Here is a 24,148-nt window from a genome sequence, read left to right as displayed (position 1 = left end):
TATAATATAGGCATTAGAGAATAAAAGATATGTAGATTACATCTCTCGATTTCGATTTTTGTTTTCTAAGTGAAGAAAACAACCAAGACACACCTAGACACCAAAAGAATTCATCTCAATCTCAACAGTATAAAAAAGCAAAGAGAGCACAATACCAATTCAAACTTGAGAAATCTTAAACCCAAAGGCATGGTGAGCCAGAGTGTGGATATTACAGTTTTGAGGGGCAAAAATTAAATCCAAAACATAGATCGGAGAAAAACCTCAATGTAAGTAACACTAAAATGAGATGACGACAATAAAGATGGCTATGACAATGGCCATGACCACAATAATAATAACAATAAAGTAATTATTATCGAAAACTTAGCCAAGTCCATTTTTCCAAAATTACTTAAGTATAATATCTTTAGTTTGTTTTGTTGGCATCTTAAATTTTGAATGTAGACTTAAACTTTGCATAGAATGCTTTTGAGTGTTTTTTTCCTATTTTGAATGAATTTGAATTTGAACGTAGATTTGGATTTCACATGAACTTAATTAGGTTTCATGTATTTGAGGGTAAACACTTGACTTTACATAGAATGCTTGTTTTTTTGTTAGATTATAAATTTTTTAAAAGTTGATACTATTTGCGGGTCATTTACTAAACATGACATTTTGTTCACTCCAAAAATTCAAATTTTTAATGGAAAATGAAATAATGAAAAAATAGTCTAAATTGTGAAAGGAAAAAAAAGCAATTCTGTGACCCAACTCGAAAATTCGACCCAACCCAACTTATGTACACTTCTACTGCTAGGGTCGAAATCAACGATCAGTTATTTCTTAAATTGCATGTATTTCTCTAACATGTGGTTGGACAACCTGAAATCTGAGGCTTTAACTTTTCTTCTTCGAAACACTCATTTTCCACCTTACATTCAATTTCCTCCTCAACTTAGGCTTGACCTTGGGTCTTGAGCAACCCACGACAACTATTATTCTTGTTTTTAGAAAAGCCACATTCACATTAATTTAAAGTTAACCATAGCTTTCAATCATATTTAGCCAACGTGTTTTCAAAGTGCAACTATATAAGTAACATCATGTTATCTTCTTTTATCAACAACATAACATTAATTTGAAATAAACATATATTGATCACAAGATATACAAACTATTGACTTTTTTATTTTAACAAAGTATTACTTTTTAAAATGTAAAGTAAAAGAAATTACAATCATATCATGTCACTAGTGTTTACTTTAATGTTCATTCAAAGTTTATAGGTGATGAATATAAGATAAAAAGAGAAGGTGTGATACTATTGCAATTATTTATCAACATCATTGAGCACTAGCTTAGGTGGCGCATATTTGAAAATTGCGGCCCTCGAGAGTTTTTTCTTTTAAAAAAAATAAGTAACTTAAGATATTAAAAGAAAACAAGTAGGAATGTGATTAATAATATTTTTAATTAAAAACGGTGGATTAACTAAACCGACATTCAAACTTCAAATTGATTATCTTAACCCAACAAAAATAATATGCGATTCAATCCTATGGTATTATAATTTAAGGATGTCTGAGACTCAGTTTATTATTATAACCTAATTGCTTATATTCAAGTATGATAAATGTATGGGGTAGATTATTTTAATTAGATAAAAATAATAAGGTTACAATAACGGAAAGAGAGGATGAATAATAAATATTAAATAATGTAAGAAAAAATATTTGAAAGAGCAACCTCGAAGATAATTCACTACAAGAAATTGTCGTTTTCTCGACGTACAAAACAGCGTCGAAAGAAATAATGTTGAGACATACACCTTTTTTCAACACAATTTTTCACACGTCGAGCAAAGACGAATACACTATTTTATTATTACCTTTTTCTGACAATGTGAAAGGTCCGTTAGAAAACAAGAACCCATTTCCAACGTCTAGGTATAGGGCGACTGAAATAGCTAGCAATTAAATAAAATATATAACTTCTCCTGACGTCCCGTGCACGACGTCGGGAACGGGCACCCATGTTCCTAATGGCACTCGTCATGCGTCAGGAATGGTTGACGCCATTTATTGGCCGTCAGGAAACTCAAACATTAATTATGTCATATAGCAATTCATGACGCCCCATCCATGGCGTCACAAATGGTTTTAACTATTTCTGACGCCATTAGTGATTCGTCGGAAATGTTTAGGGAATGCTTCTAGCTATTTTCGACGGGTCACTAATGGCGTTTTCCTGATGTTTGGATGGTAATGTTTAGGGAACAGGGGAATTTCTTGACGTTTTCGTGTTGCGTCGAGAGTTTCTATATAAATGAAAGAGGAGAAAGAGAGATCGTTGTCGTCGCCACCGTGAGCCTGTCGTCGTGCCTCTCCCGTCGTCTGCTGCTGCTCATCCCTATTTGAGGTAAGTTTAAAACCCTAAACCTTTAAATGTTAGTTTAGGTTAGGTTTGTTTAAATAGTTTAGTTTTTTGTTTTTTGAAATTAGTTTTAGAGTTTTAATGATGAATTAGCTTTAGAATATTGTTTAGGAATATATTTGGGTTTTTGAAGTTGAAATTTTGAATGTAAGTTGAAAATTGGGGAAGGAGAGATTGAGAAATTGATTTGGAGAATTAAAAATTTGAATGTGTAGGTTGAATTTGAAGAGGGGGGTGGGTTTAATTGAATATTTGAAGGGGTGGGTTGAAAATTAGAGGGAAAGGGGGTTGAGGATGATTTTTTTTTTCTTTGGGGGGGGGCGAGGGCTATTATTGTTTTAAAAATTATGTAGTTTGCATTAAGATTTGTTTTGGCTATTATGCAGTAGCTTTTAGTTCAATTCTAGTTCTTTATTTCTTAGTAGTTTTGAATAATTTTGTTGTTGATTTGGGATGACTATCCTGCAGCTATGGTAGTCTTTTTTGTTTTGAATTTTTTTGTATTTCTGAGGGTTTGAAGGGGTGGTAGTAGGGTAGCTTGTAAGGTAGCGATGTTGGAAGGAGTGGATAGGATGCGAAGATTGAAGTTGTTTGTGGTTAATTAGGTTGTATGACTATCCTTCAGTTATGGTAGCCTCTGTAGTTTGAAGTTAGTTTCAGTGAAAAATTTGGGAGATTTATATATTTAGTGGAGTAAGTTTAGGATGTGAGAGGAGAGGAATATGCTTATAATCAAACCTATTTATGTTGTAGGGACTTAAACGATGGACAAGGATTGGAAAAACTTAGGAATAAGTTTTCCCTTGAGTATAGAGAGAGAGAGTGACCCAATTTTTAGAAGTTGTCAAGTTTCACGTTGATGCCAACATCCGAATAAAGTGTCCATGCAAGAGATGTATGAACTCAAATTGGAACCCACTAGAGGGTGTGAAACGACATCTATTGACTATTGGAATATCTCCCTACTACACAGAATGAGTGTATCATGGAGAGTCAGTTAGCTTTAGAGGTACAGAAAACTTTGATGAATGAACTAGTAGTAACCCTTTTGATGAAGGAACTAGTAGTAACCCTTTTGATGAAGGAACTAGTAATAGTAGATTGATGAAGAAGATGATATGTTTGGTATGTTGAATGATTTACAAACCCCGATTGAACAAGAAGAGGAAACGGAGGAAGATTGTTTGGAGGATGAAATGCCAAGGAATATTGAGGTAGATATAGATGAAGATACAATAAACATATTTCAGGGCTTATTGAATGAAGCACGTAAGGAGTTATGTGTTCATATTTACTTTTTTAATGTTCGTTTTCTATGTCTACGTGTACTATGTCGTCATTCTCAAGCGGTTTCGACGAGACCGATGTCATGTTCCTCGAGTTTGCAAAGGAGCTAGATAACCCTATGAGAAAGTCGTCGTCGACAACAATTCAGGTGAATCTAACAATGGTATACATTTTAACTTATGAGTATTTGAACTTTGTTTCTAAAGTTATATGTTCTTATAATTTATTCAATAGGTACTTCTCAACCATCTGCGACTCCAACTCCTAGTAGACGTACGCAGTCTCGACTCTTGGAGTTTGAGTGCTACATTGGAGCCAATGGGCGGATTCCGATGACGATCGCCTCTGCCTCAAAAAATCCTATTTCCCCAAATGTCGTTCGCTTCAGCCAGGCGATAGACATGTGTGTGCGAAAGACATTTTCCGTCCGCTGCCTTAAGTGAGCAGATGTAAGTAGAGAATACATTGAGGTCGTCAAGGACAACCTTCAGGTAAGTCCACTACATATTTCTATTTTCATTTGAAACATATTTAAGTTAACCAAGCTAATATGTTGTTTTTGTAATGTGTAGCGATTTTTTGTGCTTGATTTCAATGATCAAGCAATGAATAGGTTCGTTGAGCATTAGATGCTCATCACTTTTAAAGAGTTCCGAGGCGATTGTCACAGGCACTTCAAAAATTATAGCAACCCCGAAGAGGCTCATGCCAACCCACCACACATATTGGTGGGACGTGATAAGGATTGGCACTACCTCTGTAACCACTACATGAATCGTACATTCCAGGTGAGCAACTCAACCCTTTTTCTTCATGGTTAATTATGATTTTAACTTTTAATATGTATAAGAAATAAACAATATAACTGTTTTCATGCAGAAGCAATCATGGACAAACAAGGCTACTAGACAGAAGCAGCCTTACAATCATAGCAGCGGGTTGAAGTCGTTTCTACAACGACAACACGAGCTTGCTGAGCAAAGAGGGAAGTCGATCGACCGTGTGGAGTTGTTCCGAAAAACACACGTTCAAGATGGGACGTTGGTGTAGCAGGCCGCGGAGGAAACGAACGTAAGTTATCCAAGCAACCCTTCTACCCTTATTTGTCCTCTTTAATAATATATTTTTTACTTACTAAGATAGTTTCTAAATTTTTTGCAGAATCAAATGTTGGAACTCCAGTCCCAGCCTACCCCAAAGGGTACTCAGCCACTCCCTGAGAACGAGATATGCCAGACAGTGTTGGGTAGACGACCAGGCTACTCAAAAGACCTTGGTTGGGAACCCAAGCCCAAGGCCCAAAAGACGGCCAGTGCGAGCAGTTCCACGACCTCATGTTCGCAGTCTACGGTAGAGCTCCAATTACGGGCTGCGCTTGATCAAGCTATGCAACAAATTGAAGAACATACAAGAAATTACGATGTGTTAGCTTCAGAAGTGGAACAAATACGAAAGCTCATAAAAGACATGAGTCAGGCACGACAAGGACCACCACATGATCCCTAGCTTTGTGGTACGTATATATGTTTCCATTATTCTTAAGTTCTTGAAATGACAGTATTCAGTAATGATATGCATATACATGTACAAAACTTATCCACTTTTGTATCATTGTAGGACTTGCTGTGTAGAATGATGTACGGGGCTCACTAAGAGACGTACAACTTTCTTTGCGCTTTTTTGAACGAGGAATATTTTTTATTTGTATTATGAACTTTATTACATTTTTTTCATTTCTTTGTATTATGAACATTGTGTTTGTATTTCGTAATTTACTAATTTACTAATTTATTTTGAATTTTCTTTAATTGAATCAAAAACAAATGCTAATATTTTAGGAAATAAATCTTACAGGAAAATATTTTAGGGAAAAAATAAAAAATTACATATTTAAAATATTTCTCGACGCAATACATATGTCAAGAATATGGTGCAAACGTCACGTCAGGGATGGTTATTGTCAACGCATGGATGACGTCGGATATACAAATGTCGAGAATAGTTATTTCTGACGCATAGCTTATGTCAGAACTATGGACGTCAGAGATGCCTTGTCGTCGACGCATCGAAGACATCGGTAACGATAACGTTGGGAGAAGTGTATTCCTGACGCCTTGTTGGTAAAGCATCGGGAATCGATCTCCCGATCCATTTCTTTCAACGGTCTTCCCGACGTCTCTTTCTACGTTGAAAATTCAGTTCCCGACGTTATTAACACTTACACTGATGTTTTTATGCGTCGGGAGTCACCCCACTTCTTATAGTGATTGTAAGTTAGATTAGTTTGAAATACCAACTATTACAATTGGAGCCTCAAGGCAAGTTATAATTTATAACAAGTCAACGCTATCAACTTGAAGTTAGTGTCTCAAACACTCTGAGGATTATAATCTTGATTATAATAATTAACTTAGTGCCTTAAAAGTCCTTCAATCTCCAGTTCTCTTTTTCAAATTCGTTTCTGAAAAATTGGTTTAAATTTAAATTGGAATTTTTAAGCCTCATTTGTTAGATTCTATTTGTTAAATATTTTGTTTTGTTTTTGTGTTTTTTTTAATTAAACATATATTTTATTCTAAGTCTTCCAATGATTTATATTTCCAAATTCTTAAAAAAAAAAAAAGAAAAGAAAAGAAAAACAACTTTTTGAAAGCTTCTTTTTTTAGTTTTTAAATTTTGGCTTGATTTATTAAATAATTGATAGGATATAAATAACAAAGTAAGGAAGTTAGAAGTGAAAATAATATTACTTAATTTTAAAAAATAAAATAATTATCAAACAAGTCTTTTAAAATTCAGGTATATATAAGAGGAATTGTTATGAATAGCAAAAAAAAAATAAAAAAACTTAAATGTACTAGAGAAAGTTTGATAAATTTTGTTATATTTTTAAAATAGTTTATAATTCCTATTCGTTCATAATTTTTATATTACACATAATTTACACCTTTAAATTTCTTATTTTGGTATTTAAATTTCTATCGATGTTCTTAAAAAAACTAAGTCAAATTTTGAGAACTAAGAAAAAACCTAAAAATTTGTTATTTTTTACATTTAGTTAAGAATTTAACCATTTTATTGAAGAAAGACGAAAACAATGAATAATAAGAGATGGATCGAAAATATACTTAATTTTTAAAAATAAAAGATAACGAACGAATTTGACATTTTTACCGCTAAATTGGATTCCATAACCTAAAATTTTAAAATAAAGATGTTAAAGATGATGATTAATAATAATAATAATAATAGAAATAATAATAATAATAATAATAATAATAATAATAATAATAATAATAATTGAGTTTATATTAGGGAAAAACAAGTAAAGAAGAAGAAATAGAGGATCTCTTCATTTCTTGGGGAAATGGTGTCTCTGTGAGCAGTCAACTTTGTCCAACCCCATTCTTTTGCAAAAAGGTTGACTCTGACTTCCCCTTCTTCAACCAAATTCAACTCTCTTCATCCTTCCCACCGGATTTCTCTCCATGATTCTTCCATTTTTCAATTCCTTCTTATCCAATTTTTTTTCTTTTCTTCGCCGGCGATGCCTCTGATCGTAACTTCAATTGCTTCTCCGACTTCGACTTGCCTTTGCTGATGTGGAACTACTGGGAGGTACTTTGATGGACTGAATTTTGATGGGATTTTGCTGGCACCAAGGGAAATAGAGCTCGCGCGACTTTTCTCACTGGATGCTGTTTGAAGTCATACTTAATTCATCCTTTCATTTTGTTGACCTCGTTTTTTCCTTATGAGTCTGTTGGGTTGTTTTAGTCATTTGATCAACTGGGCATCATAGAATTTGGCTTTTTCGCTTACTGTGCTGGCGAATGACTGAACTCGGTTTGTTGAAATTTGGATATGAACTGACACAGGATTCGGCTCAGCTTGATGATCGGGATGGAATGAATTGATTTAAATAGTCTTATAGCTTTTGTAGTGTTTGGGTTTTAAAGATGGCTTTTCTTCTTGTTATGTCGTCGATAATGGCTTCCATTACGGCCGTTTTGTTGGTGCAATCGTCAGGAGTATTTGCTTCTGAATTTATGATGGAATCAGGGGGTTCAAGAGGTAATCAGATTCCCTGTTCAGTTTCGAAAGGTTGTGACCATTGTTATTTCATGAATGGGATTCCTATGGACAAAATTGTGTTCTGTAAGCTACTGCAGTTCTTGCGTGGATATCCTTGCATATTTGAGAATTCGAGGGGAAGTGATGATGGCCGTTGGGATAATTCATTCTGTAAGCACTTTATAGTTTGGTTTTCATTTTAAAACTTCAATCGTGAAATGTTTAGTTCATATTTCCCAATTTGTCAACTTCAGATATGTTCTGGCTGACTTTACACGGTGTATATGTAATTGGAGTGTAACTTTTTTGCAGCTGGTATAAGAGTTAAAGTATCAAGGAAACTGTTAAAAGAGCGGAAGGAGGAACACATTAATCTTAAAGATGGACAATATCTTCCTCAGAGAGCAAAAGAAGATCCGAAATCTTTTGCAACACCCAGAAACATTGGAATTGCAGTAACTGGAACTTTCATTTTATGTTGTGGTGTCCTCTGTCCTTGTTTCTATCGAAAGAGGAGACGTTCTGTTCAAAAACTTACAGAAGAACAACAATCAGGTGAGTCGTTGGTTCTACCTGAATTCTTTTGCATTTCATGGTAATTAGGAGTATTGTTACTTTTCTTTTGATAGAATAGGAGTATTGTTACTTATGGAATGTCATGTGTCCCATGTCCTATTGAGGCCTTTAAAAGGTTAAATTGAGATTGACAACTCAATTTAGAAGTTTTGTTCTCCCCTAAGAATGGCCATATCAAAGAAGTTTTTTTTTTTTTTAATTTTTCATATGTGCCTTTTCACTCAGTCTTCAGTCACTCTCTCTTCTCGATATATAAATGCATACAGTATGTTAAAATTGTGTACTTGTTTGTCTTTCTTTCACGAAGGCATTGCTCTTTGACATGACCTGGCGAATTTCAAATTTACTTGAAATGTGAGTTATTAATCTTTTCTTACAGTGCATTTAGCCTCCACCATTGAAGCAATGAACTCTGCTCATGAGAAAATTCTAGCCAGTCCACTTCGGGTACCACCTAGTCCTAGATATTCTCCATCTCCAAAACTTAAACGGCTTGGATCTGTTCATCTTAACATGAGCCAAGTAGTTAGGGCAACTCAGGAGTTCTCACCAGCTCTCCGCATAGGCGAAGGAGGTTTTGGAACTGTCTACAAAGCAAAACTAGAAGATGGGCAGATAGTTGCCATAAAACGTGCAAAAAAGGCAAGTACCAACTCTTTATGATGTTTTTATGTACTTCGCTTCTATCTAATGGTGATGATAGTATATTATAAGATCTCAAATTCTATGTATATTAGTGTTCGTGCATGGACCCTATTCCCAATACAGAAGCTGTAAGTGGGGTAAATGTTGAACATCTAATCTGCTAACCTTAGGTTTCAAAACAATATCATTTTGAGGGCAGTATTACATATTTCCTAGAGCATCCAGTTAAGTGGTTAATAAATAGCCAGCCAAGCATGTATAATTTAGAGTGAAATGTACGTCTACTCTAGGGAAGGCTTAGAATTGCATGAAAGAGTAATGTTGATGCTACTAAGTCCATTCTTGTCATTGTGATAATTGTTAAAGTTATGTGCTTGACATGGTTCTCAGGATTGAGTAATAAGGACCGTATTCAGATGAATTTTAGATACATATGTGGCTTTTTTCCTTTTCTCTCTTTGGTCCACTGACTATGTGGGAAAATTATGAAGGGAAAATAGTTAGAGCCTAACAATTGCTAGATTCAATTAAAAGGAATCATGATGATTTCCTGTTTAGTATGGATGCTTCTTGAATGGTTGACAGGACCATGTAGGTAGAGGAAATACTATTTCAAATCTGTGCACATATTTAATCTTTTCTAGCAAAAGTCTTCTAATCTTCTTTTGTCTATGGACTTCAAAATTGAATCTTTCCGAAACAGAATCTCTTTAATCATGAACTTTAAAATAGAAGGAAGTAGCTGTACACATTGTTGAGTCTCGATAATTTCTGAACTCCATTGTGCTGAGTCCTCCAAGAGCAAGAAAATAATTATCCAGATTCTGTACACACAAGGAAGTAGTTAACAAATTATTAACTAACTATCCTCTCAGAGTCCCTCCCCTCTTACATAAGGAGCCCCAGTGCAGGCTTTGGGCAGTGGAGGGATTCACTTTCTGAACTCTATACATAGCGTTGAGTCTTTTAAGGGCAAGGGTACGAGTCTTTACAAAGTCTCTACAGTTACTAGGGACCTTACAATTCTATAGAGCCTTCATAAAGTGGGACGGAAATATTGAGCCAAGTCATGAGGGTATATAGTAATTGCCTTTTTGTGATTTTCATGAAGAAAGATTTTATCAAAACTTACTGTCTTTGCACATGAAGGTGAAAAGAGTTGAGCCAAGTCATGAGGGTATATAGTAATTGCCTTTTTGTATCATATAGTCAATTGCAACATTGGACTTGTTCATCTGTTTGGTTGATTTTTGTCCAAACAATAACTAGCAAATGAAAAATGAATCGTCCTCAATATTTTAATTGGGGAAAAAATTGGTACCCTAAACTTTGGGGGTTATACCAAGTAAAAATTGGTGAATTATTACTATTTTCATTTGATTCTATTTAAGCTCAGGTTAAAATGACATTAAAAAGAAATTATTCTTTGCCTAGAAAACTACCAAATTAGAAAGAAAATTTCTCTTGCAATTTTCTTAAATATGTAGATAAAAATAGAATGAGAAGAAAAAATGAAAATTACTCATATAAATGAAAGTCGTTGCTATCCATTTGAGTCTTAATGTTCTTTTCGTAATCTTTTGTTAGTCCTTGTATTTGAAGAAGTCATGTCTTATACTCATGAGAATTATGTATCATCAATTTTAGAACAAAATTCTAACTGAGGGTCTAATTTGATTCACTAATGAAAAGTTTGAAGTTTTAGTTGATCCTATAATTAATTTGGAGTTTTAATTGATACTACCCATGAATTTATGGGGGTATAAGTACATTCTTTTTCTCCTTTTTAATGCTTAAAAAGAGCCCGGCTTCCTGTTTTAAATGGCTGCGTATAATTAAAAGAGGTACTACAAAGATAATTTATGCAATGTATAACGTCCAGGATCTTAGTATTAAGTAAGCTATAAAGGTTTCTTTATCTATTTTATTCTATTACCTCTATAATAGTTCTTTGGGGGTTAATTTTGTATCTCTAACACAATTATTTTGCAGGAACAATTTGAGAATTCAAGAACTGACTTTGGCAGTGAAGTAGAATTACTGTCCAAAATTGATCATCGGAGTTTGGTTAAACTGCTAGGTTACGTTGATCATGGAAATGAGCGCCTCATCATTACGGAATATGTGGGAAACGGAACTCTTAGAGAACATTTGGATGGTAATGTTTCTAAACTATGGAAGACTTAAGTCTAAAATTAAACTATTGTTTTGTTTAATGTCGATGGCTTCATCAAGGCTCATTGACTGCTCTTTTCTCCCTGTAGGTGTGCATGGGAAAGTATTGGATTTTAATCAGAGACTTGAAATTGCAATTGATATTGCTCATGGACTAACTTATCTCCATCTATATGCAGGTTAGAAACTCTTTTATTAGTCAGGTCATTCTGGAAACGTCAAGTCATTTTTTGATATCATGGAGGGCCAACTTTGAAAGTGGACCAAATTACTAACGCAACATATTAATTTGATTGTTTATTTTCTAATACAGTAAAAGTGTTTTTATTTATTAATTCTTTTACTTATGGGGCGTATTGAGACTCTAGATCCAAAATAGTTTCTTTTTCTTTTTCGAAAATTGAGTCTAAGAGATGGTTATCTAAGTTGAAATTTTCATGAACACTCAAAATTCCTTGTTAAGGACATTTTTCTTGAGTCAATTTGTGCACACCTCAATTATTTCATGAAACAACTACTAGGCCAACCTACGGTGATTTTATCGAAATAGACCACATAGAAATTAACTTCTAAAATCTATTTTTCGAATTTTTGTTTATTGAACTTCTATCTATGAGAATGAAGCATTGTGTTGTTTTAATCTTGGGATGATAGCATTGGATCTTGTTTGCTTTGAAGCCAGTTAACCTTTATTTCTTGTTTACGATAGAGAAGCAAATTATTCATAGAGATGTGAAATCTACCAACATTCTTCTTACCGAAAGCATGAGAGCGAAGGTGGCGGATTTCGGATTTGCAAGGCTTGGCACATTGGGAACTGAACAAACGCACATTTCAACCCAAGTGAAAGGAACAGTTGGTTACCTTGATCCGGAGTATATGAAGACCTATCAACTTACCACTAAGAGCGATGTCTACTCATTTGGGATTTTACTCGTAGAAATTCTAACAGGACGCCGCCCATTGGAAGTGAAGAGGCCTCCAGAAGAGCGGGTCACCATAAGATGGGTGAGTTAAACTTTCTAATCATTTTCTTGGAATTGTAAGAAGCTTGCCAAGTTTGGATAATTTTTCTTAAAGAAGATGAACTAATTGCTCAGTGTTTGTTACTTGCGAACTCTTCAATGGATGTACCCAAACAATTAGAGCCTTTTTATCTAGAATCTGATGCTACATCAAGCTCTATCTATACCTACAGCATGATTTCCTGATTTAGATCTTTTGACTGACTGAATTCTCTTATCGTGTTTTCCATTTTGGGAATTTTTTTTCTTCTGCTTTTTACCTCTAGGGTTGGAGGAGAGGGAGGATCATAGTTTATTGTGTTCATTTTCGTTTTAGGATGCAAATTTCACATATGATCACATTCTGCATAAGAAATTTGATAAATTTACCAGATAGCATACAAAATAATTATCATTTGAATTCTGTCTCTGAAAATACCAACATTGTTCATTGTTTCTGATAGAGCAATCTTTCTTTTATTTATTTGGCTGTTGATTTTATTTCATTAGTGAAATTACGGGTTCAACCTCTCAAGTTGCTTCTTTTTTTTGTATTTTGCAGGCTTTCAACAAGTATAGTGAAGACAAATTTCTGGAAACCTTAGATCCTTTAATGGAGGAAACTGTGGATGCAGACATTGTCATCAAAATGTTCGAATTGGCAATCCAATGCGCAGCACCAGTTCGAGCTGACCGTCCAGACATGAAGTTAGTTGGGGAGCAGCTATGGGCAATAAGAGCAGATTATATATCACAGAAGAAGGATAAAGCAAGGTTGCCTTAAAAGATGTGCGATTCCATTAATTTACCATATCAATTTGTTGTTCACCTCCAACAACACGAGTCTGTTCCACGCTTGTATTTTACATCTTCAACCTTGTTTAAATCACCTATTAATTCAATGTTGTTTTTTCCCCTCAGTTTCCTTGTTTCAACATATTAGTTTTTTGTATATTTCAAACCTATCAACATCCCCTTTCGACTATTGTATAAAAGGAACTTACATTCCCCATTGTATAAGATTGTGGTCTTGCTTTCATTGCCTACATTTGAAAACGGACTTCAAAGTTAAAGGGTTTTCATATGACAAATTATTAGGTGCATTTTGGGGTAGATTGGATTGCTTAAGGGATAATTTGACTCCCACAAAATTATTGTTTTTTTTATAACGAAAGTGAATATTGTTTGAAAATTACTTTATATATAAAATTTGTTAAAACTAATTTGAGTATAGCAACTAGATAAATGTATTAACACCTACTAGAAAAACGTAGGAAAATTTGATAAATACGTGTAATTTGGTTTCTAAATTTTAAAATTGCATCTTTTTAGTTTGGATCTATCTAGTTTTTGAGTTTTCAAAATGTACATTTTATTTCCTAATTTTTTAAAAATAAGTTTAAAAGGTCCAAGTATTTTGTGTTTTTTTAAAATAATTATACGATATTTAAAATTTAAAAAGTAGTTTTAGAAAGAATGACTTTTAGAAATTTCCTCTTTATATAATTATTTAAAATAAAAGTATAAAATAATTTAAGGAATATTTTAAATCTATTTTTAAAAATTAATGGAATAAAAAGATATATTTTAAAACCTCGAAGACAAAATAAATCTATTCTTATAACTTGGAGACTTAAAAAGGCACATTACTAAGGAGGGCGTGTTCTCCAAAATGTGTACTAAAAGGATCATTTTTCAAAGAATGTGTTAAGGTTCCAGCGTTGAATTCACTCGTCACGTCTTCTAGTTGAGAACATGCTAATGTAAGTAAAAAAATTGAAAGACTATTATGGCCATAATTGATGTGTTCTTGGTACGGTTCTTGGGCTTGAAGATAGTTTTCTTGATACAAAGGGTTAGGAAGACTCCATTATATTGTGCGGAATCGATCATTGTTGTTGAGAAACAATACCTACTAGATGATTTTGATAATTGATAGTCAGGTTGAAGTTCTGAAATTTGAGGTTGAATTGGTTGCCTTGATTTTCTTGGCCATTTTGTTCATCATGTCTATGGATTGAATTATCAAGTTGTTCTTGATTGTGCGAAAGGTTTGGTATTGTTCTTGGGTAGGGATGACATTTATTGGAGCTGCAACATTTGGAATCCTTCTCACCTTTCGAGTAAAATTTTCTACAGCTTGCTAGATGTGCAAATTTGTGGCCATAAATCCAGCCATGTGGTTTGAACTTCAAGCAATTTTGCATCTAACATTTCCCCCGAAGTTTTTGCCAGAGATAATCACCAATTGACGAATTGAGGGAAGAAAGATGATGCTTCAACATCTAAGGTAGAAGAATCAGTATGAATAGGTAGTTTGCCAGACCCATTTCTCGCTGAGATCCCTTCTTGAGGGCACTCTGGATACCAATTTGGTGAAGACTCGAAGTAGAATTATTAATCAATTGTTATTCATACACGAGGGAAAACTCCTATGAATACGGGTAAAAAGATCATTAATCTCTACTTTTACCCAATTACCCAATTTAATTTCTACTTGCATCACATGCACCTTTTTGCTACTGACCTCGCACCTAATAAACAATCATAGAATTAAAATCTAAAAAAAATGGATCAAAATGTAATATTTTCAATTAAAGGTCATGTGTTCAACCACTTTTTGAATTTCGAGCTCATGGTAGCATAAAGCGTTCTCAGTTCACACTTGAAAGAACTGCATAAATTTGTGTGCTAGGTCCTTTCGGTTGGTTGCATACTTAGTCGATCTAATTACTTCCATTTCCATCCTCAACATCGTATCCAAACAATGATAAAACAAAAAGGACACCCATGAAAATATAGTAATAATAGTAACAGGTAAGTTTGAGATCCATCCAAACCAAACAAATATATACATATATATATTCCCAGGCTTAATGAACCCATTTCAAAAGCCAGAGCTAACCATCATCTCTGTAGAATAGAGGCAATATTAAAAGTCTACTTTACACAAGTAGTTTTGAGCTTTTGTACCTCAAGGCGCTTAAAGACTGATATCAAGAGGCCATTTCCTCATCAATCACCATCTGTATATGTTTCTTCAGTTTTCTCCTTCTACGGTTACGGGCCCTGCACACACAAAAATTTGTTAGTGATCTAAATGGCAAGGAGTTTCACAAACTGTCCATGAAATTTCATTCAATCACTGAAATTTTCCATATGTTTCTCATAAAAAAATGTTTTGAGATAAACAAACCTTAAGCAACGAATAAAGGATAAGAAGAAACCGACATACAAATTTACTTGTTCGCTAACGATGTGTTAACCTCGTTCATGGGAGAAGGGGGAATTGGTTTTACAATATTTAAGGAGAACTGAATATAGAATACAAAAATAATGTGAAGATAAAATATGAATAGAAACCAAAGCCATAGAGTTCTTTTCATACTATTTCAAACTCATGGCTTTCCTATTCCTTTTGGATGTGGGACAATATATTCAAAGCATTTCAACAGTTTGATTTGCTTTGTTTACCCGTTAAATTAGAAGCAATGTGAAATAGGCCTGCCTTACGATGAAGCACGCTCCTAGTAATGGGCTTATTTCTGGTAAAATAACCTACTTTTGGAGTTTACAGCACAGAGAAGTGCTGATGAGAAAAAGTAGAAGACAAGACCAAAGGGTAGAAGATTGTTCTATAGATGGTATATTTCTCCCTCTAATTCCTCTCGTCAAAATGAGCCAACGGCTCCAAGGATAATTCTATTTTCCTTGGATTGTGAAGAGATGCCCCTAGTAAAGTGAGATACAGGAAAAGAAATAATCATCTAATCTCTCCATCTCAACTGAATCAAGACTAGAAATCAATTTAACTTGTAAACAAAAGAGATAAGTCATCTCCACTTTTCATCCCTTTCCTAACACATCCGCAAGTCACTTGGACTTGCTATCCTATTTCTTTACCAATTGAACTGTAATTCTTATTGATGGAAGCCCTTTCGGAGTATAGGTTTTCGTTTTTGACTCTTTTTCTCTTATCACTCTTGATTTCTCGATGGAAGCTGAACTTTCATTTAAAAAGGGAAAGAAGAACAAAGAAATTGTAACACGAGAGTACAACGATAACACAAAAGTAAACTAACCAGTATTGATTGCGTAGAACAAATGCATCTGTTGCCACTTTCTTCCCGTCATCATTTCGGTTCCAATGGTACAACGCATGAGTTCTATTTTTTATTTCCAAAGTTGAATGCCCATAGCTGGGTTCTCTAAATGCTGAGTACTCTGGTTGTGGATCTTTAAACCTAATACAGACGAGCAGACCATAACACAATTGAATCTCTTGTATCTAAACGTCAATGAGCGAATTTAGTGAATGCTTAGCCAATTTACCTTCCAGCAAGACCTTCCTGGTTCCCACCGTCTCCAACTGTAATGTAGACAGGGGCTGATTTGTCTGGTACAATGTGATGATCGCCACTTACATTGTTGTGTACACTTGAAATTCGATACTAAAAATAAGAAGAAAAAAAGAGGAAAATTCAACTTGGAACCAAATAAGGCAACAATTGTAATAGTAAACCAGAATCTATGCTTTTTGTGGACTAAGAATGCAATAACTTAGAACTCAAGGACATAGTTGTATGGATCCTGTTCAAATAAGGTCATAGTGAAAACTTAATAACTTGTTTAAAAATTTTCATCCAATGCTGGCAATTGAGGTTAGCTGATTATGTTGTCCAAGTATAATAATGTATGCAGATTATGATCCAACATGCAATGTTCATCAAAACTACATACATTTATATTGAAGACATCTTACTCAAAATTTTACCTTCCAGATCCTGGAAACTACTGAACAATCTATTATGATATTTTTGGTCAAAAATGTGCGAGTAAGAACCATATCTGCCTAATGAAGTTTTCTTGTTTATTAACTACACCATTCCATGAATCATAATTTCCCAAAGCATCAAGGTATGAGTTATTAACGAAAGGACTACAAAATTTGAATGGCATTATAACAAAACAACAAGGTAAACATAAGCATTTATTTAACTAAGTTGCACTTCAGAAAAGTTTGCCCAATCTATGCATAATCACCATATGGGTTAAAAAGGAAAGAGCAACATACTGATCGTTCATAAGCATGGACATGGCCGGCAAAGACAACGTCAACTCTGTATTTTACGAACAAACTTTCAAATACTGACCGCATACTATCACCCTCCTCAAAATGTGCTTCATTACTATTGTAGATTGGAACATGCATAAGAACAATCAACCATGGCGTCTTCTCCCGATCGACCCTTTCAAACTCTTCATGAATCCAGTGCCATTGAGGTGTGTACTTCACTGAAATAAATAATCGTGAAGTTTCTATGAGGGAAAAAACACTTGAAAATCGACGGCCTTCGTAATTGGTTAAAGAAAAACGTAAGATGTGATGGAACAATGGACATGAGCTCACTACCTAAGTACCTGTTCATGTGTTCAAATTAGCTAGAAACATAGAAGTTAAATTTTTCTAAAGCTAGACTAAATTACGGTATGCAGTTACATGGAGGATAAAGAAGCTAATCCTCATGTTGCAATATTTGAATTGGTAATCTTTTTGGACATATTGATCTTTCAAAATGATAAGGTAGACTTGGCTCAAACATTCTGTTAGGTACTAGTTATTTAGTTTGTGTCAGTTAATGAGTATATGGGTAATTAGATAGATAGGGAGTTACTAGTAGTTATTGTATAAGAGTGGTTATTACTTGTGACTGGTAGATATTGTATAAGGGTGGTTATTACTTGTGATTGGAAGTTGTATAAGAGTGCTTACTAAGGTGGTTACTACTCAAGGGAGGGTAAGTGAGTGAGGGGGAGCTTACTTTGGGGGTGATCCAGGGCTTCGAGAGTACTCAAGAGGGAGGTTCAAAGTGACTTATACTTGGGTTTATCTCGTATTTCCTTATAGTTACAATATAATAAATTCAAAACTTGTTCTTCTTAGTAGGATGTATCCTAACAAATTGGTATCAAAGCCATTTATCTCGGAACATCAATTTTAGTAATGGATCATGATCATGGAATTAACGCATTATTAGGATACAGAGAGAAATAAGACAAAGGATTAGGATTCGCAAGAAAGATGGGCGGAAAGAGAAAGAAGATTAGCAGTCATCAAAGAAAGAAAACCTGATTCAAAAGCTATCTCGTCGAGTTCAAAAAGTGGCAAGAAGACGACAATCATACCTGAGTAATCCTATGAAAAAGTTTGGGCAAACCAATCAGCGAGGCAAGAAGGACGTAAAGAAAGAAGAATCGACAAAAATGAAGTAAAAAACACAACAAGGTGGAGAAAGCCAGAACAGTCAAACGTTAAAAATGTAGAAAGTGAGACAAGGAAGGGAAGGAGTAAAATACCTAACACAGAGAAGACATAGGACGAACAAGAGAGTGGTCAAATGGGGGAACAAACAAAACGGTGGCCGGAAGAAAAAAGAAAGAGGAAGAAGAACCTACCATTGAACATGCAATCAACACAGAAGAAAGGCTTCAAATTCAAATTCAAGCAAATGGGATAGTTATGTTGCTTATTCGGTTGAATCTCCAATTACTTTGCAGGTTGAAGTGGGTGGTTTTGTGAAGAAGAAGAAGAAGAAGAAGTTTCCTCATTTGATCACGTTTTCAAGCACACCTTGAGAACAAGGTGTCTTTGAAGGGAGGGGTAATGTTAGGTACTATATATATTTATTTGTATTAGTTAAGAGGTATAAGGGTGATTAGATAGATAGGGAATTACCGGTAGTTATTGTATACGGGTGGTTACTACTTGTGACTAGTAGTTATTGTATAAAAGTGGTTACTAGGCTGGTTACTACTTGTTATAAATTGGGGGAGGGTAAGTGAGTGAAGGGAGGTTATTCTGTAGAGTGATCTAGGGATTGGCCAAGAGTACTCAAGAGGGAGGTTCAAAGTGCCTTATACTTAGGTCTATCTTGTATTTCCTTACGGTTACATTACAATAAATTCAGATCTTGTTCTTGTTAGGAAGTATCCCTAACACATTCTTAAATAAAACAGTTTGGTACATTACATAGGAAGTCAAACTCCACAACTCAATAGCTTAAATCACATGCACTTGGCAATTAGCATACCGATTGTCATGTCAACAATCCAAATTGGGTATATGCAGAGAACAAGTTTCTAGCACCAACTGAAATTACAGCATCATCAACAAATTTGACGCTCATTGGGTGAAACCAACGTCATTAGATCCAATTTCCAAAGAAGTTGAAGTGATTGGAATCCTCCTTGTGACGTTCTAACTTATCTTTCCAATTTCTCAAATATTTGTTTAAAAGCTATAATACTATCTTATTCAATTATGGGGACCCAAACACACCCACAACCTTGAAAAAGAAGGAAAGAAAAGAAAGAACACCTAATTAAAAAAACTCTTGATTTCCAATTTTGATAGCAATAAGTAATTAATGTGCAAACCTAATGTTGATGTACAAATAAAAAGGCAATGAAAGGAACAAGAACTTCCTAAATGAACGAGCAGGAACTATTAAAGAGCTTAACTAGTCGTGTAAAGCAAGAATATGTAGATTTAGTATTTACCAAATGGAGAGTAGGCAGATAAAACTATAATATGAGCAGATGCTCTTCTGATTGCATACCAAAGAGGACTGCTGCTTTTGGATGCTAAGTAAGGCGTCAAATACCGATGAATATAGGACTTGAAAGGTTCAACTTCACCCTACAAATTAAAAGTAAACAAATAAATAAATTCTAGATAAATATTAAGTTAAACCAAAATAAAGCTGAGTGGCCTTAGAGCATTTAGGAAATTACATAACAACATATGTTTTGATTTAGCAGGACAAAGTATTTTCCCCATTTTCCAGGCCAGTAACACAAGAGGCAGATTCAGTATTTAAACAATAAATTCAGAAGAGAATTTACTTATACAGAAAATGTAATACAATATTTGCATGTCCACGGAGAATAATTATCTAGTTTAAATATTTAAATGCGAAGAAAATATGCAAACACATCAGACAAGGAAACCACAGTTAAAGAATACAATTACCGAGTAAGAATTGAAATGATATTGTTCAATGATTGCATATTCAAATGGTTTAACATGTCAGATGCACATAGAAGTAAAAATTAAAAAAAAAAAAAAAAAAAAAATCAATTTCAAAATTTTTACCATGTAAGGCATGTACTCTATTTCATGATTTCCTGCTGACCAAATCCAAGGTTGATAAGCTGTACTTTGCTCTGCAAATCGACCCCATGTATCCCATCTTAGACCAACATCATTAAATTGATACCTATCAGCATAAGAGATATCTCCAAGAAACAATACTGTCTGTGCTCCACTCTTCATATAATGGTTAAGAGTAGAAAGAGAATTAAACGTCTGGCCCAAATCACCTAGAGCATAGAATAGGTATTTAGTACTAAAGCAAGAGGACAAAATAAATGAACACGAAAGTCTGCTAAATGCAAAAGTAGGTTGAGCAAGATGCGAAACGTACAAGTAAAAGAGAATCAGCCTACTTGTTAAGTCAAACAAAAGATTTATTTTTCTTTGGGGAGACTACAGAGGGGGAGAGGCCAGGCACGTACCATATAAAATGCAAGTGACTTGAGAAAAGAAGACTGTTTTTCTAAGCCCCTCGAGACATTGTTTAATACCATGTCCCTCATCTATTAATTTAAATTATTTAATTGTAAATCTTTGTTTATGATTTTTAATCTACCTATGCGTTATTTCAACGAAACCATGAGATAAAAAATTGCTAATGATAGACAATAAATTTATGAAAATAAAAGTTAATACATCAATGGATTCTTACTACATTTATTGTTATTAGCATAGTTTCATCAACTCAAATGTTGAAAAGTTCTAAAATAGTCTCTAGAAAACCTCCTGAATGAAATTTTACAATTATATAACCAATATTCATTCATATAGTATTAAATTAAATTACATGGTATGAAATTTTCATATAATATCCATTTTCATATGGTATCATTTAAAAATATTAAATTACTCAACCCTTCAGTTGAGAAACAATGATAGATAAAAGAAATATTGCAGAAACAAAACTAAAATTTTCGATGTCTATTGAACAAAGAGAGGAAATGGAAGAAAATGAAAGGGTGAATTACAAAAAAAAAAAAAAAAACAAATAACTTCCGATAGAAATAAAACAAAAGGCAGCTATATAAATTTACATTAAAGTTCACCCTTATATAATAACAATTATCTGAATGAACACTAATCTTTTTTTTTTTTTCTTTCCTCTTTTTGGCAACTTAAAATATCACTAAAAAACGGGAACTCATAAACTTAAAAAGTACCCAAAAAAACTGGAACTTAATATCTAATTTTAGAGAAAGAAATAAAACACTAAAGCTGAATTCTCACCAATTATCCCAAATTTGTAAGAAGCATCTGGATCAACTTTTGGGGGTGAGCGGAACCAGAATTCTCGAGCAGAATCACCACTCCCAATCTTGTAATAATACTTGGTATCATACTGGATCAAGGGGACACCATTAAAACCATCAATGGAACATTTTTCAGAGCATGCTTGTCTAGTCAAGAGAGGAAGAGATTTGCAATAATTTTGGAACCAAACACATATACAGCATGTCAAATTAGCTAATAGTACATGACCAAAAAAGACCATGAAGTAATGTCAAATTTTAGACCATAAACCATTCACATCAGTGGGAGGGAGAGCCTAATGAAAGTCAAGATACATTAAAGAAGTTTGCATATGTGGTAATTTTTAATCTCTGAACTCTCATATGCAATGGCCAGCTTGATATTATAAGTAAGATTAATACTACCACCGCTCAGAAAACTACATTCAGTTACCTTGAGGTCAGCAATAAGACAGTGATGAATGTAACCAGACTTGTATTTATAAAAAGTGTAGTTTGTCACTACTCCCTCTGCAGTGAACTCATAACTTCCGTCTGATGTACCATATTGTACACTATTGGGCTCTGGCTCATCATGTGTTACCCATGAGATAATAACAGCCTTGCCTTCATAGTCACCCTGGGTAATGTGCACCTACAAGAAAGTGATGGGAATGTTCTTATTATTCTTCGCAAGGAAAAAAAAAGAAGAAAAAGAAAAAGAAAAAGAAAACATCCACAAGAAACAAAAGACAGAAAGTAAGAAGAATAACGTGTCTCATTTGTCGTTTCTTTAACAGAATTGGGCTTTGAGTTGTGACTCTGTGTTGCCTAATGCCTTTACATTAAGACAAGAGAAGCTCCAAGCAAACATTAAGTCTATTTTCCAGACTGTTTATTCCCACCCATCCAAAATTCGGTTCATGAAAAAGAAAACCATGACAACAAATTCAAAATAAACTTAAAAATCCTTTTATTTCACTCCAAATCTTATAAAGCCACATAACAAACTTGGAATGGAAAGAGGCCCAGACATATGGCAAAGAATTAAAATAGCATGCTGCAGAGAAAAGAAGCATTAGAGCAATTAGTGGTAAACGACGCCACTATTGATTCGAGAATCAGGTACAAGAAAAGAAAACGCAAATTTTCTTGTTTTCAATTAATGCTGGTAACAAGTAAGCAATAGAAACTTTCAACATAGAAAGAACAACTAAGTCAATTGCCACTCTTATATTACACAAAAAAAAAATTAATATAAACAATATCAAGAGCTTTACCTGTTGGGGGGCATTGTAACCTTGTGGAACAGCAAATACTTCATGATCAAGAGGTATATCAATGGATGGCCACTCTGATCGAATAAATGTACTGGTGATCCCTGCGTCGCCAAAGCTCAGAGAGCTAATAAATACGCAGAAAGCAAATGCAAGCTGAAGAAACAAGGACTGCAGCTTCAAATTTCCCATCATGATTGATGATTCAATCAACTATATCAAGACAATAAAGAAATACTTAGTCATGGATTAGAAATTCAAAATCAGGCCAACATTAAAACATAGACAGGCAACGAGTTCTACGACCAATCTCAGTCAACAAAAAGGAAGAAATAAAACCAATAACCATGAATAGAAAGAGGCGTTAAGTCCAAATTCTAAACCTCAAAAAGCAATGCACCGTTATAAATAACAATCAAACGGCATAGTTAATTACAAAATTCATATAACGAATGCCAAATCCTCCCAAAACCAAAACTCAAACTGCACGTATCAAAACCTAGCTCCATTTCGGGTCCACGTGTACCATTTCCCCCGCAAGGTGACAGCATACGTTGCATACTCTTCATTCTATAGGATGAAATCACATCCAAAAACCCGAAAACGAACAAAAACCTCATAATATACTATCACTAAACAGCAAAACCAACGGTAATTAACAATTGAAAACCAATCAACAAGTGAATTTCAATCATATTATAGTCAAAGACAATGCAGGCAAGATACGAAGAATCTGAATCATTTTCCGGCGAACAACATGGGTGATCAGTTTGTGCACAAGAGAGAGGAAAGAACCTGAGAGCATTTGCAGAAGATGCAGGAAGAAGATGGATTAGATGACACCAACAAGAGATAAGGTGGTGCAGTGGGTTAATCGTTGGGTTGATCGTTGAAGATGAAACTTGAAGGGTAGGAACTTGAGGCGTAAAGTAGCAGCGAAGAAACGATTGATATTGCGTAGGTTAGAACGGCGTTCTCATCTCGTTCCTCTTCGTTGGAATATTTGTTTAGTAGGTTAGATCTAAGATCGCAAATCCAATGGGATAATTTTCTTATTAAAATACAAACATATAGTATACATTATAAATATAATGATATATTATAAGAGTAGATATCCATAATTTATGAAGGTTACAATTTTCATACAACTCTCATTCAATTCTTTATTGTAACATTCATTTCATTGAATTTCATAATATAACATATACCATGATATGTCCTATAAATAGATATATGTGTTGCATTTGTAAGTCACACTACAATTGAGTTTAATTGTTTCCCCTTCTTCCTCTCTTCTCTATTCTTCTT

General features: G+C 34.2%; 2 protein-coding genes across 2 annotated transcripts; one reads left to right on the top strand and one right to left on the bottom strand.

Moving 5' to 3' along the window:
- The first annotated feature begins 7,045 nt into the window (after positions 1–7,045).
- Positions 7,046–13,218, top strand: LOC103487406 (calmodulin-binding receptor-like cytoplasmic kinase 3). Its single transcript, XM_008445711.3, has 7 exons — positions 7,046–7,950; positions 8,092–8,334; positions 8,735–8,997; positions 10,993–11,158; positions 11,265–11,354; positions 11,885–12,183; positions 12,742–13,218. Exons 1-7 carry the CDS (start codon positions 7,665–7,667, stop codon positions 12,961–12,963), a joined length of 1,569 nt encoding a protein of 522 aa, XP_008443933.1. The 5' UTR covers positions 7,046–7,664; the 3' UTR covers positions 12,964–13,218.
- A 1,732-nt stretch (positions 13,219–14,950) lies between these two features.
- Positions 14,951–23,866, bottom strand: LOC103487405 (bifunctional purple acid phosphatase 26). The gene is made up of 10 exons (XM_008445709.2): positions 23,636–23,866; positions 22,844–23,053; positions 22,018–22,218; positions 21,562–21,673; positions 20,335–20,561; positions 19,740–19,878; positions 17,254–17,474; positions 16,512–16,630; positions 16,262–16,423; positions 14,951–15,248 (listed from the first exon to the last, which is right to left on the bottom strand). Exons 2-10 carry the CDS (start codon positions 23,033–23,035, stop codon positions 15,176–15,178), a joined length of 1,446 nt encoding a protein of 481 aa, XP_008443931.1. The 5' UTR covers positions 23,036–23,053; positions 23,636–23,866; the 3' UTR covers positions 14,951–15,175.
- Positions 23,867–24,148: the final 282 nt, after the last annotated feature.

This window comes from Cucumis melo, chromosome 2 (assembly GCF_025177605.1).
Source record: "Cucumis melo cultivar AY chromosome 2, USDA_Cmelo_AY_1.0, whole genome shotgun sequence".
NCBI lineage: Eukaryota > Viridiplantae > Streptophyta > Magnoliopsida > Cucurbitales > Cucurbitaceae > Cucumis > Cucumis melo.
Note: the sequence above shows the minus strand (reverse complement) of the source record. Positions and strands in the feature narration are given on the sequence as shown.

Bases quoted from the DNA above. Each gene is read 5' to 3' on its own strand.
- LOC103487406 (XM_008445711.3), top strand. From the start codon at position 7,665: ATGGCTTTTCTTCTTGTTATGTCGTCGATAATGGCTTCCATTACGGCC. The intron at 8,335-8,734 runs GTGAGTCGTTGG...CTTTTCTTACAG, and splicing joins TACAGAAGAACAACAATCAG to TGCATTTAGCCTCCACCATT. The intron at 8,998-10,992 runs GCAAGTACCAAC...ATTATTTTGCAG, and splicing joins CCATAAAACGTGCAAAAAAG to GAACAATTTGAGAATTCAAG.
- LOC103487405 (XM_008445709.2), bottom strand. From the start codon at position 23,035: ATGATGGGAAATTTGAAGCTGCAGTCCTTGTTTCTTCAGCTTGCATTT. The intron at 21,674-22,017 runs GTAACTGAATGT...CCCTTGATCCAG, and splicing joins GTCTTATTGCTGACCTCAAG to TATGATACCAAGTATTATTA. The intron at 16,424-16,511 runs GTAAATTGGCTA...CGTCTGTATTAG, and splicing joins CAGGAAGGTCTTGCTGGAAG to GTTTAAAGATCCACAACCAG.